Source organism: Engystomops pustulosus, chromosome 5 (genome assembly GCF_040894005.1).
Source record: "Engystomops pustulosus chromosome 5, aEngPut4.maternal, whole genome shotgun sequence".
Classification (NCBI taxonomy): Eukaryota; Metazoa; Chordata; class Amphibia; order Anura; family Leptodactylidae; genus Engystomops; species Engystomops pustulosus.
Window position 1 is genome coordinate 152,487,130 of NC_092415.1, and position 14,139 is coordinate 152,501,268.

The following is a 14,139-nucleotide window of genomic DNA, read 5'->3' on the forward strand; positions in this document are numbered from 1 at the left end:
CACTGTGTTTTAGTGACGCACATATCCATCGCAAAGACCGAAGTGGGAAAATTTATTAGGGCCCGGGGTTGTATTTCAACTAGGCACAGTCTGCCATTTCCTTTTTTATTTTACGTTTATTTTTTTCATAACTCAGCGTCATCTCATCTGGCATAGTAGTGTGCTGTAATACTTGGCTAGAAAATAGCCATAGCAATAGGATAGCATCGTTTGGTTTTAAAAACTAAAAAACACAAAAAAAAAAAAAACCCACAAAACAACAAAAAAAAGTTAAAAAAAAATTAAAGTTATAACTTTCATTTTCAAAATGTTTAACCCGAGGGCTAGGGGTAGAGGACGAGGGCGGGGACGTGGGCGTCCAACTACTGCAGGGGTCAGAGGCCGTGGTCCTGGGCGGGGTGAGACACCACCTGCTTATGAGGGAGCAGGGGAACGCCGCAGAGCTACACTCCCTAGGTTCATGTCTGAAGTTACTGGGACTCGTGGTAGAGCACTGTTGAGGCCAGAACAGTGCGAACAGGTGATGTCGTGGATTGCCGACAATGCTTCGAGCAATTTGTCCACCAGTCAGTCTTCCACGCAGTCCACCCATGTCACCGAAATCGGCACTCCTCCAGCTCCTGCACCTCAGCCTCCTCCCCCCCAGTCTGCCCCCTCCCAGCAAAATTTGCCATTTGAACCGGCATACTCTGAGGAACTGTTTTCTGGACCCTTCCCACAGTCACAAACCACTTGTCCGGTTGCTGATGAGCAATTTTCTGATGCCCAGGTTTTCCACCAGTCGCAGTCTGTGGGTGATGATGACCTTGTTGACGTAGTGGAAGAAGTGTGTAAAGAGGTGTCCGACGATGAGGAGACACGGTTGTCAGACAGTGGGGAAGTTGTTGTCAGGGCAGGAAGTCCGAGGGGGGAGCAGACTGAGGGATCGGAGGATGATGAGGTGACAGACCCAAGCTGGGTTGAGAGGCCGGGTGAACACAGTGCTTCTGAGACGGAGGAGAGTCCTCGACCAGAACAGGTTGGAAGAGGCAGTGGTGGGGCCAGACGGAGAGGCAGGGCCAGAGCTGGTGCATCAGCGCCAAATGTGTCAACTAGTGAAGCTCCCGTGGCGAGGGCTCCTGCGGCGAGGGCTAGATTTTCAGAAGTCTGGAGGTTCTTTAAGGAAACACCGGATGACCGACGGACTGTGGTGTGCCACATTTGCCAAACCAGGATCAGCAGGGGTTCCACCACTACTAGCTTAACTACCACCAGTATGCGCAGGCATATGAATGCTAAACACCCCACTCAGAGGCAACAAGCGCGTTCACCTCCGGCCGTGCACACCACTGCTCCTTCCCCTGTGTCAGCTGATAGTCAGCCCCCTGCCCAGGACCCTGCCACAAAAACCCCATCGTCACCTCCACGATCCTCCACAGCATCCACCAGCGTTCAGCTCTCCATACCCCAGACGCTGGAGCGGAAACGCAAATATAGTGCAACCCACCCGCACGCCCAAGCCCTTAATGTGCACATTTCCAGATTGCTAAGCCTGGAGATGCTGCCCTATAGGCTAGTAGAGACCGAGGCCTTTCGCAGCCTCATGGCGGCGGCCGCCCCTCGGTATTCGGTCCCCAGCCGCCACTACTTTTCCCGATGTGCCGTCCCAGCCCTGCACCAGCACGTGTCAGACAACATAATCCGTGCCCTGACCAACGCCGTTTCTGACAAGGTCCACCTGACCACGGACACGTGGACGAGTGCTGCCGGGCAGGGCCACTATATATCTCTGACGGCACATTGGGTTAACTTGGTGGAGGCTGGGACCGAGTGTGACCCTGCGGCTGGTCATATACTGCCGACGCCGAGGATTGCGGGGCCTACCTCGGTCCAGGTGTTTGAGGCCTACTATGCCTCCTCCTCCTCCCACCCCTCCTCCACCTCCTCCTCCGAACGACCATCCGTGGGCATGGCGCCATCAGTCGGTAGCTCTAGGCACAGCAGCAGTGCCGTCGCTAAGCGACAGCAGGCGGTGCTCAAACTGCTGAGCCTAGGCGATAAAAGGCACACCGCCCAAGAACTATTACAGGGCATCACGGCGCAGACTGATCTGTGGCTGGCACCGCTGAACCTGAAGCCAGGCATGGTTGTGTGTGACAACGGCCGTAACCTGGTGGCGGCTCTGCAACTCGGCAGACTGACACATGTGCCATGCCTGGCCCATGTGTTAAATCTGATAGTTCAGCGTTTCCTCAAGACATACCCCAATCTGTCTGATTTGCTCACGAAGGTGCGCCGCATCTGTGCGCATTTCAGGAAGTCCAGCACAGATGCTGCCACTCTCAGGGCAGCGCAGCGCCGCCTCCAACTGCCCGCTCACCGACTGTTGTGCGACGTGCCCACGAGGTGGAATTCAACACTGACCATGTTATCCAGAGTTTACCAGCAGCGCCGAGCGATTGTAGACTGCCAGATGTCAACTTCCACCAGAACTGGTAGTCAGGTCAGTCAGCTTCCTCAAGTCTACAATGAGGAGTGGACGTGGATGTCTGATATCTGTCAGGTGCTGAGTAACTTTGAGGAGTCAACACAGATGGTCAGTGGCGATGCCGCCATCATCAGCCTCACCATCCCGCTGCTTGGCCTGTTGAAAAACTCTCTGGTCAGCATGAAGTCGGAAGCTTTGCGCTCCTCACAAGAGACAGGGGAAGAAGATTCCCTTGTTGATAGCCAAAGCACCCTTAGGTCTGTTTCTCAGCGCATATCGGAGGAGGTGGAGGTGGAGGAGGATGAGGAGGAAGAGGAGGAGAATGTTGGCGAGACACAAGAGGGGACCATTGTTGAGTCCTACACTGTTGAGCGTGTATGGGCAGAAGAAGAGGAGTTGGAGGAGTTGGAGGAGGAGGAAATGGACAGTCAGGCCAGTGAGGGGAGTGAATTCTTACGCGTTGGTACTCTGGCGCATATGGCAGATTTCATGCTAGGCTGCCTATCCCGTGACCCTCGCGTTCAAAGAATTTATTCCAGCACCGATTACTGGGTGTTCACTCTCCTGGACCCACGGTACAAGCAAAATCTTTCCACTCTCATCCCTGGAGAGGAAAGGAGTGTGAGAATGCATGAATACCAGCAGGCCCTGGTGCACAAGCTGAAACAGTATTTCCCTTCTGACAGCGCTAGCGGCAGAGTGCGTAGTTCTGCGGGACAAGTAGCGAGGGAGAGTAGGCGAGCAGGCAGCTTGTCCAGCACTGGCAAGGGTACGCTTTACAAGGCTTTTGCCAGCTTTATGTCACCCCAGCAAGACACTGTCACCTGTCCCCAGTCTCGGCAGAGTAGGGCTGATCTTTACAGAAAGATGGTGAGGGAGTACGTAGCTGACCATACCATCGTCCTAAATGATCACACAGCTCCCTACAACTACTGGGTTTCAAAGCTGGACATGTGGCACGAACTGGCGCTCTACGCCTTGGAGGTTCTTGCCTGCCCTGCCGCTAGCGTCTTGTCAGAGCGGGTTTTCAGTGCAGCTGGTGGCATCATCACCGATAAGCATACACGCCTGTCGACTGACAGCGCTGACAGGCTGACGCTTATCAAGATGAATAAAGCATGGATTTCTCCTAATTTCAAATCTCCAGCAGGTGAAGGAAGCTCAACCTGAATAATTTATCCACTCCTCCTCCTCCTCATTTTCCTCCTTCTCCTCCTCTTTCTACAGTAAAGCAGAGGAAACTGGCTGTTTTTTGACAGGGCCCACTGGCTCTAGGTATAGTACTTTATGCATTTAATTTTTCTGGAGGGCCACCGACACGGTCCTCTGTTTTAAACAATTTTTGGGAGTGCCACATACAGGCACTCAATCTATTCAATTTTTCTGGAGGGCCACTGTCAAGGAGATATTAATTGTGAATGTATAAGATTGGTTTAACTATAGGGTAATTACAAACTTTGTTTAAATATTTGGCATCTATTGAAGCGTCCAGGCAGCTTTTATGACATCCTGGAGCTTTAACAGCCTGATAACCTCTGAACTGAAGACTGGTCTGTTCAGACCCCAAAGGACATTTGGTCTCCCTACCCCCCCTCTTCTGCATCAGGATTTGGAAACAAAAGACTGTTTAAATATTCCTGGACTCTCCCCCCTCATTAAAACTTTGCCCAATCGTGAATGACCCTCTGGACTAATTAATGAATGGGAGGTTCTGAAATCTGAACCAAACTGAGAAGTTATAAAACAATATGAAATCCAAGAATTGGTGTTCACATTTTGGGGGCTGCTTGACAAGCTGAGTGTGTCCCTTATTTCTCCCACCTCCAGGGATCAGGATTTACTTTAAGTTTGTAAGTTTCTGTTATTTTGCTCCCTTTTTATTTTATAACTGTTTTGCCGTGTTGTGTGTCATTTTATTTTGTAATTCTTTTGTTTTTAATATCTTTTTATGCACTGATCAACTTTTTGTAATTAAAGCTTTTCACTTTAATTTTGGTCCCTGTATGCTCTGCGAACTCATAGCCTTGTGAAGTGTGGTTAACTGTGTGACTGCTGGAGTGCCGAGTGTGCATGTCTAGTGGTGTGACAAAGTGACTGCTTGAGAAGCAAGAGTTGATGTAGAGTGGGATACTTATTGGTCCCAGTATAAATGCAATAAGTGGTGGCAGCGGGTCTGGTTCTGGTGCTGGAGCTGTATGAGGTGTGATTTATGCTCAATTTGTGTCCTGAGTGAAAGGTGAGCGCAAGTTTGAGTAGGCTAAATTAACCCGTACAGTTGCACCCCACGTCACGTGACGAGGCGGCGGCGTCCTCGCCGTGACAAATTGGTGGCAGCGGTGGGATAAATTCATTTTTGTCAGAGCATTAAGTGCTGGGATTAAGTAACTAACCCCTGCACTTAAGGACTAGTGGAATCCTTGCGAGGAGTACCCTAGTTTTACACGGACCAAATCAGTGCTGTTCTAAGACACACGTGCAAACAGTTTCCCTTCCCCGTTTTTCTTTTCTATCTTTTATTTGGCAACGGTTGCACTCAGTGATGGCAACCATCTACAAGAGACAGAGCAAGGAGGCTCTAGTCCACCTCTGTGAGCAGAGAGGTATCGACCCGGCTGACAAGTCCAAAGAGCTGCTGGTTTGTGCTTTGATGGAGCAAGATGCAGAGCAAGGATCTGGCACGGCTCAAGGGAGTCAAGATATGGACATTAATCCTGGAAGAGTTTCCCCTGAGGCTACCCACAGCAGGAGCCCTCAGGAAGGCATGGATGTGTCTCTACAAATGGCCCTACAGCAGCTAGGTGAATGTGACCCTAGCCTGCGCCTGCAGCTTATCCTTCAATTTAATCAGGCGGCCGCAGCGCGAGAGGAGAGAGCAGCGCGAGAGAAGGAGAGAGCAGCCGCAGAGAGAGAGGAGAGAGCAGCCGCAGAGAGAGAGGAGAGAGCAGCCGCAGAGAGAGAGGAGAGAGCAGCCGCAGAGCGCCAGGCTGATAGAGAATTCAGGCTGGAAATGGCGCGTATTGAAAGGGGTATCAATTCTGTGCAACCCCAATCCCAAGATGTAGACCCCAAAAGACCTCGTCAAGAACGTTTTCCAGTACTGGACAAGGATGGGGACTTGGACATTTTTCTGCGATCTTTTGAGAAGACCTGCAGACAATACCATCTGCCCCGTGAGCAGTGGGCACAGTATTTAAGCCCAGGGCTAAGAGGCAAAGCCCTGGAAGTATTTGCTGACCTTCCTCTTGAGCTTGATGAGGACTATGATGCTATAAAAGCTGCTTTGATTAAAAAGTACAACTTAACTCCAGAGGTGTATCGCAAGAAATTCCGGAGTGTAAAGCGAGAAATAACTGCGAGCTACGCTGATACAGTAGGCAACTTACGGACTACCTTTCTACAGTGGACCCGAGGACTCTCTGTCAACAGCCGTGAGGACCTGGAGGATCTCATGATAAAAGATCAGTTTCTGCACATTTGTCCTGTGGATGTACGACAGTTTGTTTGTGACAGGGAGCCTAAAACTGCGGATGAAGCTGCGCAGATTGCAGACTCCTATACTGCCAACCGGATGCCTGAAGCCAAGAGGGAAACTTCCCCCCAAAGGTCCACCAGCTGGAAGGAAAAACAAGCCAGGACAACATCACAGCCTTCTGTCTCCGAAGTGGGTGAGATCATTACACTGAGGGAGTCTATAAATCAGGGGGATATGCGCAAATGTTTTAATTGTAACAAAGTGGGTCATCTGAGGTCTGCCTGCCCAGAGAGAGGGGCAACTGTCTACTCTACAGTACCAGTAGTCATGCTGCTTTCTGGTGATATGGAGAAATTACAGCACCACATGCAGACGGTGATAGTGGGTGATAGAGTCACCCAGGGATTAAGAGACTCAGGGGCAAGTTATTCTCTTGTTCGCCCTGAGATTATAAACCCTAAGGACATCATTCCAGAAAAGACTTTGCCTGTGAAGGGGATAACTGGGTGCCATCCAGGAGTGCCCGTCGCCAAGGTTTTTATGGACTGGGGTTCTGGTAGAGGTATCAGACAAGTGGGAGTGTCACAAGAATTGCCTGTGGATGTATTGTTGGGAAATGATTTGGGAAAAATGACAACTGTGTATGTGCCTGATGTACAACAATCATATGAGAAAATGGGCAGAAGCCCAAGGGGACTGGTCTGGGAAGGAGGACAGTATAGCAAGAGCAAGGCTACGCCTGCTCCAGAACCAGAGGTGTCCCAGTATGAGGAAGCTACGGGGGAGGGGGTGGTGAACGGGCCCCCAAAGATAACCCTGCAGTCAGCAGATATGGTGAAGGGTGTGAGAGGCTGCCAAGATGGAGTCTCTGAATCTGCACCTCAAAGCTCTAATGTCCCGAGTGTGGATCTGGTGGAGGCCACTACTCAAGGAAAGGTCCTAGAGCAGACCAGAGGGGTCAAGATGTGTAAGGCTCAGAGCATGAGCCACAAAGATGCCTCTACTCAGACTGGGGAGATGCAGTGTGTCTATGAGCCAAAGACAGTGTGTACACTAGAACCAGTGCTGAGAGAGGAGATTGGGGTCCACAGTGAGGTCGGGTTCCCAGTGATGAGTGTTGCCAGTGCAGTTTTGGGGAGCGATCAGAAAGGGGAGCAGGGGCATAGGGACTCTCAGGAGAGCGTTCAGTCAGTGGTCCAACCTAAGCCCTGTAGTATAAATGATAAAGAGAGGGACTCTAATAGCTGTACAGCGGGAAAACCAAAACACAATGTAACTGGGTACAGTAGTCCTACACTTAACTCCATTGGCATTTCATCCAGCAGGGAGAGGGTTAACCATTTCACACTTGGGAGAGGGGACACAGAACTTAGTGTTTCTGCAGCACAAAGCCATAAAGTCAGCAGGGGGTCCCAGCACAGCAGTGTACAAGTGACCAGGGGTGATATTACTTGGCCTTATACACAGGACAAAGGACCAGATGGTTGATGTGCACAGGTAATCACATCTTATGGCAATGATTTTTATGGTACTGAACTTCTGCTATGTATTATTGGTAATTGGCTTGGGAAAATTTAAAATGGCGTGGGTCATTTCAAATTTGCCCAATCTTGAAAGGGGGAGGTGTCAAGGAGATATTAATTGTGAATGTATAAGATTGGTTTAACTATAGGGTAATTACAAACTTTGTTTAAATATTTGGCATCTATTGAAGCGTCCAGGCAGCTTTTATGACATCCTGGAGCTTTAACAGCCTGATAACCTCTGAACTGAAGACTGGTCTGTTCAGACCCCAAAGGACATTTGGTCTCCCTACCCCCCCTCTTCTGCATCAGGATTTGGAAACAAAAGACTGTTTAAATATTCCTGGACTCTCCCCCCTCATTAAAACTTTGCCCAATCGTGAATGACCCTCTGGACTAATTAATGAATGGGAGGTTCTGAAATCTGAACCAAACTGAGAAGTTATAAAACAATATGAAATCCAAGAATTGGTGTTCACATTTTGGGGGCTGCTTGACAAGCTGAGTGTGTCCCTTATTTCTCCCACCTCCAGGGATCAGGATTTACTTTAAGTTTGTAAGTTTCTGTTATTTTGCTCCCTTTTTATTTTATAACTGTTTTGCCGTGTTGTGTGTCATTTTATTTTGTAATTCTTTTGTTTTTAATATCTTTTTATGCACTGATCAACTTTTTGTAATTAAAGCTTTTCACTTTAATTTTGGTCCCTGTATGCTCTGCGAACTCATAGCCTTGTGAAGTGTGGTTAACTGTGTGACTGCTGGAGTGCCGAGTGTGCATGTCTAGTGGTGTGACAAAGTGACTGCTTGAGAAGCAAGAGTTGATGTAGAGTGGGATACTTATTGGTCCCAGTATAAATGCAATAAGTGGTGGCAGCGGGTCTGGTTCTGGTGCTGGAGCTGTATGAGGTGTGATTTATGCTCAATTTGTGTCCTGAGTGAAAGGTGAGCGCAAGTTTGAGTAGGCTAAATTAACCCGTACAGTTGCACCCCACGTCACGTGACGAGGCGGCGGCGTCCTCGCCGTGACAGCCACCTTTCCGGTCCTCTGTTTTAAACAATTTTTTGGGACTGCCACATACAGGCACTCAATCTATTCCATTTTTCTGGAGGGCCACCTACCTGCTCCTCTGGTTTAAAAACTTTTTTGGACTGCCACATACAGGCACTCAATCTATTCCATTTTTCTGGAGGGCCACCTACCTGCTCCTCTGGTTTAAAAACTTTTTTGGACTGCCACATACAGGCACTCAATCTATTCCATTTTTCTGGAGGGCCACCTACCTGCTCCTCTGGTTTAAAAACTTTTTTGGACTGCCACATACAGGCACTCAATCTATTCCATTTTTCTGGAGGGCCACCTACCTGCTCCTCTGGTTTGAAAACTTTTTTGGACTGCCACATACAGGCACTCAATCTATTCCATTTTTCTGGAGGGCCACCTACCTGCTCCTCTGGTTTGAAACATTTTTTGGACTGCCACATACAGGCACTCAATCTATTCCATTTTTCTGGAGGGCCACCTACCTGCTCCTCTGGTTTGAAAAATTTTTTGGACTGCCACATACAGGCACTATCCAAATTGAATTGTCTCCATAGCAGCCTCCACACGTTGTCTCCATTGCTACCTCCAAAAGTCGTCCATATAGCTGCCTCCATACATCGTCCCTTTATCAAACGAGGTTTGTCAGGCCGAAATTTGGGTTGTTTTCATGGATTCCACATCAAAGTTGTTAACTTTGTCGCCACCCTGCTGTGTTATCCACAAAATACACTGGCAAACTTTTACCATTTACGGATATTATTTCAGCGCTTCTTGCGCATCTGTTTACATTCCCCTCACCCGCCATATCCTAAACTTATAAGAACGCTACTACACTTGATCTTATACAAAAGGTTCTTAGAAGTGCTGTTTGGGGAGTAGCCTAGAGACAGGGGCTTGGATTGGCGAAAGCTCGCCTAGCAGCGGAGCGCCAGCTCCATGCGCATCATGCGCTTCTTGCGCATCTGTTTACATTCCCCTCACAAGCCATATCCTAAGCTTATAAGAACGCTACTACACTTGATCTTATACAAAAGGTTCTTAGAAGTGCTGTTTGGGGAGTAGCCTAGAGACAGGGGCTTGGATTGGCGAAAGCTCGCCTAGCAGCGGAGCGCCAGCTCCATGCGCATCATGCGCTTCTTGCGCATCTGTTTACATTCCCCTCACCCGCCATATTCCAAACTTATAAGAACGCTACTACACTTAACTTGGTGCAGGCTGGGACCGAGTCTGACCCTGGGGCTGGTCATATACTGCCGACGCAGAGGATTGCGGGGCCTACCTCGGTCCAGGTCTCAAAGGCCTACTATACCTCCAAATCCTCCCACCCCTCCTCCACCTCCTCCTCCTCCGAATTACCATCCGTGGGCATGGCGCCATCAGTCGGTAGCTCTAGGCACAGCAGCAGTGCCGTTGCTAAGCGACAGCAGGCGGTGCTCAAACTGCTGAGCCTAGGTGATAAAAGGCACACCGCCCAAGAGCTATTGCAGGGCATTCCACATCAAACTTGTTAACTTTGTCGCCACCCTGCTGTGTAAGCCACAAAATATACTGGAAAACTTTTTTCATTTACGGATATTATTTCAGCGCTTCTTGCGCAGATGTTTACATTCCCCTCACCCGCCATATCCCAAACTTATAAGAACGCTACTACACTTGATCTTATCCGAAAGGTTCTTAGAAGTGCTGTTTGGGGAGTAGCCTAGAGACAGGGGCTTGGATTGGCAAAAGCTCGCCTGGCAGCGGAGCGCCAGCTCCATGCCAAGAACCAACTAACATAGTTTTAACTGCAGTACCTTTAATCTACTACTAGTTCACTGCCTCCATACATCGTCCCCTTATCAAACGAGCTGTGTCAGGCAGAATTTTGGATTGTTTTCATGGCTTCCATGTTAACTTTGTCGCCACCCTGCTGTGTAATCCACAAAATATACTGGCAAACTTTTATCATGTACCAATATTATTTGAGCGCTTCTTGCTCACCTTCTTTGGTTCCTCTCTGCTACCCATTGGTTTGAAGCCTGAGTCCATTTAGGGTATGTCGCCATGCCACTCTCTAGCCTTCCGCTGCTGCCGCTGCCTCTGCATGCCGTCCCCTATAGTGTCAGGGTCAATTATTGGATGTTTTAGATGCTATCTAGCTTCATTCTGTCACTCTGTCATGGCCATGCTGTTGCCCATAATTTTGGCATAATGGTGCGATTAAGCAGCCTCAGAGGCATCCATGCATGCTGCCCCTGCTGTTTCCTGTCCATTTCCGTGGTGTTTCCATCCTTTTCTGAGGTTCCCAGGTGTTTGGCCAAGCTTCCCTGTGCAGAGCCTTGGTCCCCTTGAAAAATGCTCGAGTCTCCCATTGACTTCAATGGGGCTCGTTACTCGAAACGAGCACTCGAGCATCGGGAAAAGTTCGTCTCGAATAACGAGTACCCGAGCATTTTAGTGCTCGCTCATCTCTAGTGCTGATCAAACATTGGAAAGATCATAATGCTCCGGGGGTGAGAGAATGGTATAATTTAGTAGAGCGAACTAGTGGTTACGAGTGCGCATATGAAAAAAGATACAGAGGGGGTAGAAAATTGAATGATCTATGGGACCAATGGAGGCTAGACTAAAATTTATATTATTTTATTATGTATTTTTTTCCTTTCTTTTCTTTTCTCCACCAGCTCTCAGTAGGGGATTGGGGTGGGGGGGGGTGTAGTAGAGTCTTTTTGAAGGTAATTTAAGGTATTCGATAATAAAGTATTTGGTGTGAGTTGGGCTAGGGGGGGATATATAAATGTGTGTTATATTGTATTATTGTGATGTGTTTTTGCTACACTGTACTATTAATAGTGTTACATTGTACTATTGATATTAAATGTATAAAACACTTATGTATTTTGTGGTATAAAAAGAAATAAAAAAAACAAAAAAAAAAAACAGTCACCTGCACGTTAATGGACCAAAACATTTTCCTGTTCCTGTAGATGACCTCATTTGAAGCAGGAGGCACCAAAGCCACAATGGTACACTCTATTAACCCAATTTACTTGCACTGAAAAAAAACTTTCCTTTTGCCACTGTCCATTGCCCACAACTAAAAGCTGTCCTGTGGACAGATTCTCCTACTTGATCTGTGAATTTTCTGTGGCACTTTTAGAGTAAGATTTGGCTATTTTTATTAAACCTAAATCTGCAATACACCATGGCCCCAACATTATCTCTGAGATGTCTGGCATGTACCATGGTTTTCCTTTCCTTTTCACTAATGTTCTCTTGCAAATCTTTGAGGCCTTCACTAAACAGATGTGCTCCTCATACTTTTCAAGTGTTTTGCAACATTTTTAAAAAATACATTTCATTTTGTTTCCTACACAGGATATACCTGAGAAGCAGGTTCCATACAAAATAGAATGGGAAGGAACATAAGAATCACCGTTGCTATTCTTCTTCTCCAGATTACGGACAAAATAAGTGGTGGTATTTGTGTACTCAGTTTACCACCTCTATATATGAACTGACTGATATTATGTTGAACAAAGACTTTTCTTTGCTTTATTTAATTTTCTTTACCATTCAAAAATAATGGATACTTTGTGTTGCTCAAAAAATATCTCTTAAATACATTGAATTAAAACAATACACATCTTATACTCACCTCTTCCGGCACTTATTTTCACCCGTGGCACCATACGTCACTGTCAAGCCTCAGTTTATTTAAAGAGGCTAGGAGTGTCCCAACCATAGTCATGTACCTGCTACAGGTCAGGTCAGAATTGCCAGCCTCTGTAAACAAAGACACAGGGGTGATATACGGCACTGTGGATGGAACAGAACGCTTTGGGGGAAAGTATAACATATATATTTTTTTAAATAGCACCCCCCACAAGCAATTCATAGCATGAGCCGACTGCCTAGGCCACAAATTTAAGAGCAGGTCCTATGCCTGTTCGAGTCTGAAACCCAGATAGTCTCTTCTCCTGCAATCAATGACATACAGGCAACAAACAAAGGACCATGGGCTGTTGTTTGCTGCTTGTAAACAGCACACCTTCGTGTGCATGAGGCCTAAGTTTGCAGCAGTAACTGAGAAAAATTTAAAGGGGTATGAATACTATTTGAAGCCTCTGTAGATATTATTTGTACTCAATACTGTATGCAAAGCACAGTGGATTATGATTTTATGCCACAGGTGTTGCTCTGGCCTTATAATAAGTAAGAGGAAAAAAGGAAAAAAATATCCACTCTATCCACACTGGTGCAAAGTTAAAAAATATTCAGTTCAATTTATTAAATTCATCAAAAAGTTAAAACCAGCAAGACATCACAAGAAAAAATGCATATGGTGACGCGTTTCGGACAAAACGAAATGTCAGTCCTTAGTCATACCTAACAAAGCATTGATGTGAGGTTGTATATGAAGGGAAAAAAGGGGGGGAGAGGGGAACCGGAAAGGGGAAACCTCCTAAAAGGTAAAGCAAGTGTAAGAGGGGGAAAGAAAGAGTTAAAGGACCTGTGACAGAGAATGAAGGGTCATGTGGTGCAAATGCACGTGATCTCCAAGAAGCAGGCAAAGCCGCAGTAACCCAGCAACCGCGGAAGCCATAACGTACACAGGTACAGAAGCTTTTTTTTTCTTGTGATGTCTTGCTGGTTTTAACTTTTTGATGAATTTAATAAATTGAACTGAATATTTTTTAACATTGCACCAGTGCGGATAGAGTGGATATTTTTTTCCTTTTTCCTCTTGCTACTTACCTTGGACCTAGACCAAGCGTACTCCACCTCTTGTCCAGCACGGAGCTACTTTCAACGTGCATTCCAGTGGGTGAGCATAAGCATTTTTTTCTCTATTTTTTTGCTTATAATAAGTAACCTCTATTATAACATTGTTAGGATCAGTGGATCCTCTGGACCACCGCGGGAGATGTAACTAGCCAACACCCGGAACCGGAGCCTAGCGGCACCTGGTTTTCACCAGAGCCCGCCGCAAAGCGGGTTGGACTTGCTGCGGCAGGATACCACTAGGTCGTTCCCAGGTGTGACTAGCCCACGGTGGCAGCCGAGGTCGAGGTACCTTAGCGGATGACAAACTCGTAGTCGGGTCCAGGCACAGGGTCAGGGCAGGTGGCAGAGATGCAACGTCAGGTTCAAGTCCGGGGTCAGCAACAGGAGGTCCAGGCAGGTGGGAACGGGAACACAGCAACAGGGAGGAACACAGGTAACACGGCAACACAGACTCAAGAACGGGAACACACAGGAATACACTGGAACGCAGGAATACAGGAATACGCAGGAACACAGGAATACTCGCTAGGATCGCGGGGGTGCCCGCAACGGAGGCACGGGTGCACCCGCGATCCGTGGTATGGATCGCGGGGGTGCCCGTGACAGTACCCCCCCCCTTCGGCCTCCCCCTCTTCTTCTTGGTCCCAAGAAACCTCTGGAGGAGAGTCCGATCAAAAATATTCTCTTCAGGCTCCCAGGATCTCTCCTCAGGCCCGAACCCCTTCCAATCTACAAGGAAGAACCGCTTACCCCTTACGAACTTCATGTCCAGAACCTCCTTGACTTCATATACATCTGGAGAATCAGCCTCAGGAGCCGGAGGAGGGGATTGCTGGGTGAAGCGGTTCAAGACGACTGGCTTCAGGAG

The 14,139-nt window shown here is 47.8% G+C and overlaps 1 protein-coding gene across 1 annotated transcript; it reads left to right on the plus strand.

The window, feature by feature from the left end:
- The first annotated feature begins 4,854 nt into the window (after positions 1 to 4,854).
- Positions 4,855 to 11,912, plus strand: LOC140134142 (uncharacterized). Its single transcript, XM_072154779.1, has 2 exons — positions 4,855 to 6,782; positions 11,862 to 11,912. Exons 1-2 carry the CDS (start codon positions 5,007 to 5,009, stop codon positions 11,910 to 11,912), a joined length of 1,827 nt encoding a protein of 608 aa, XP_072010880.1. The 5' UTR covers positions 4,855 to 5,006.
- The last annotated feature ends 2,227 nt before the right edge of the window (positions 11,913 to 14,139 follow it).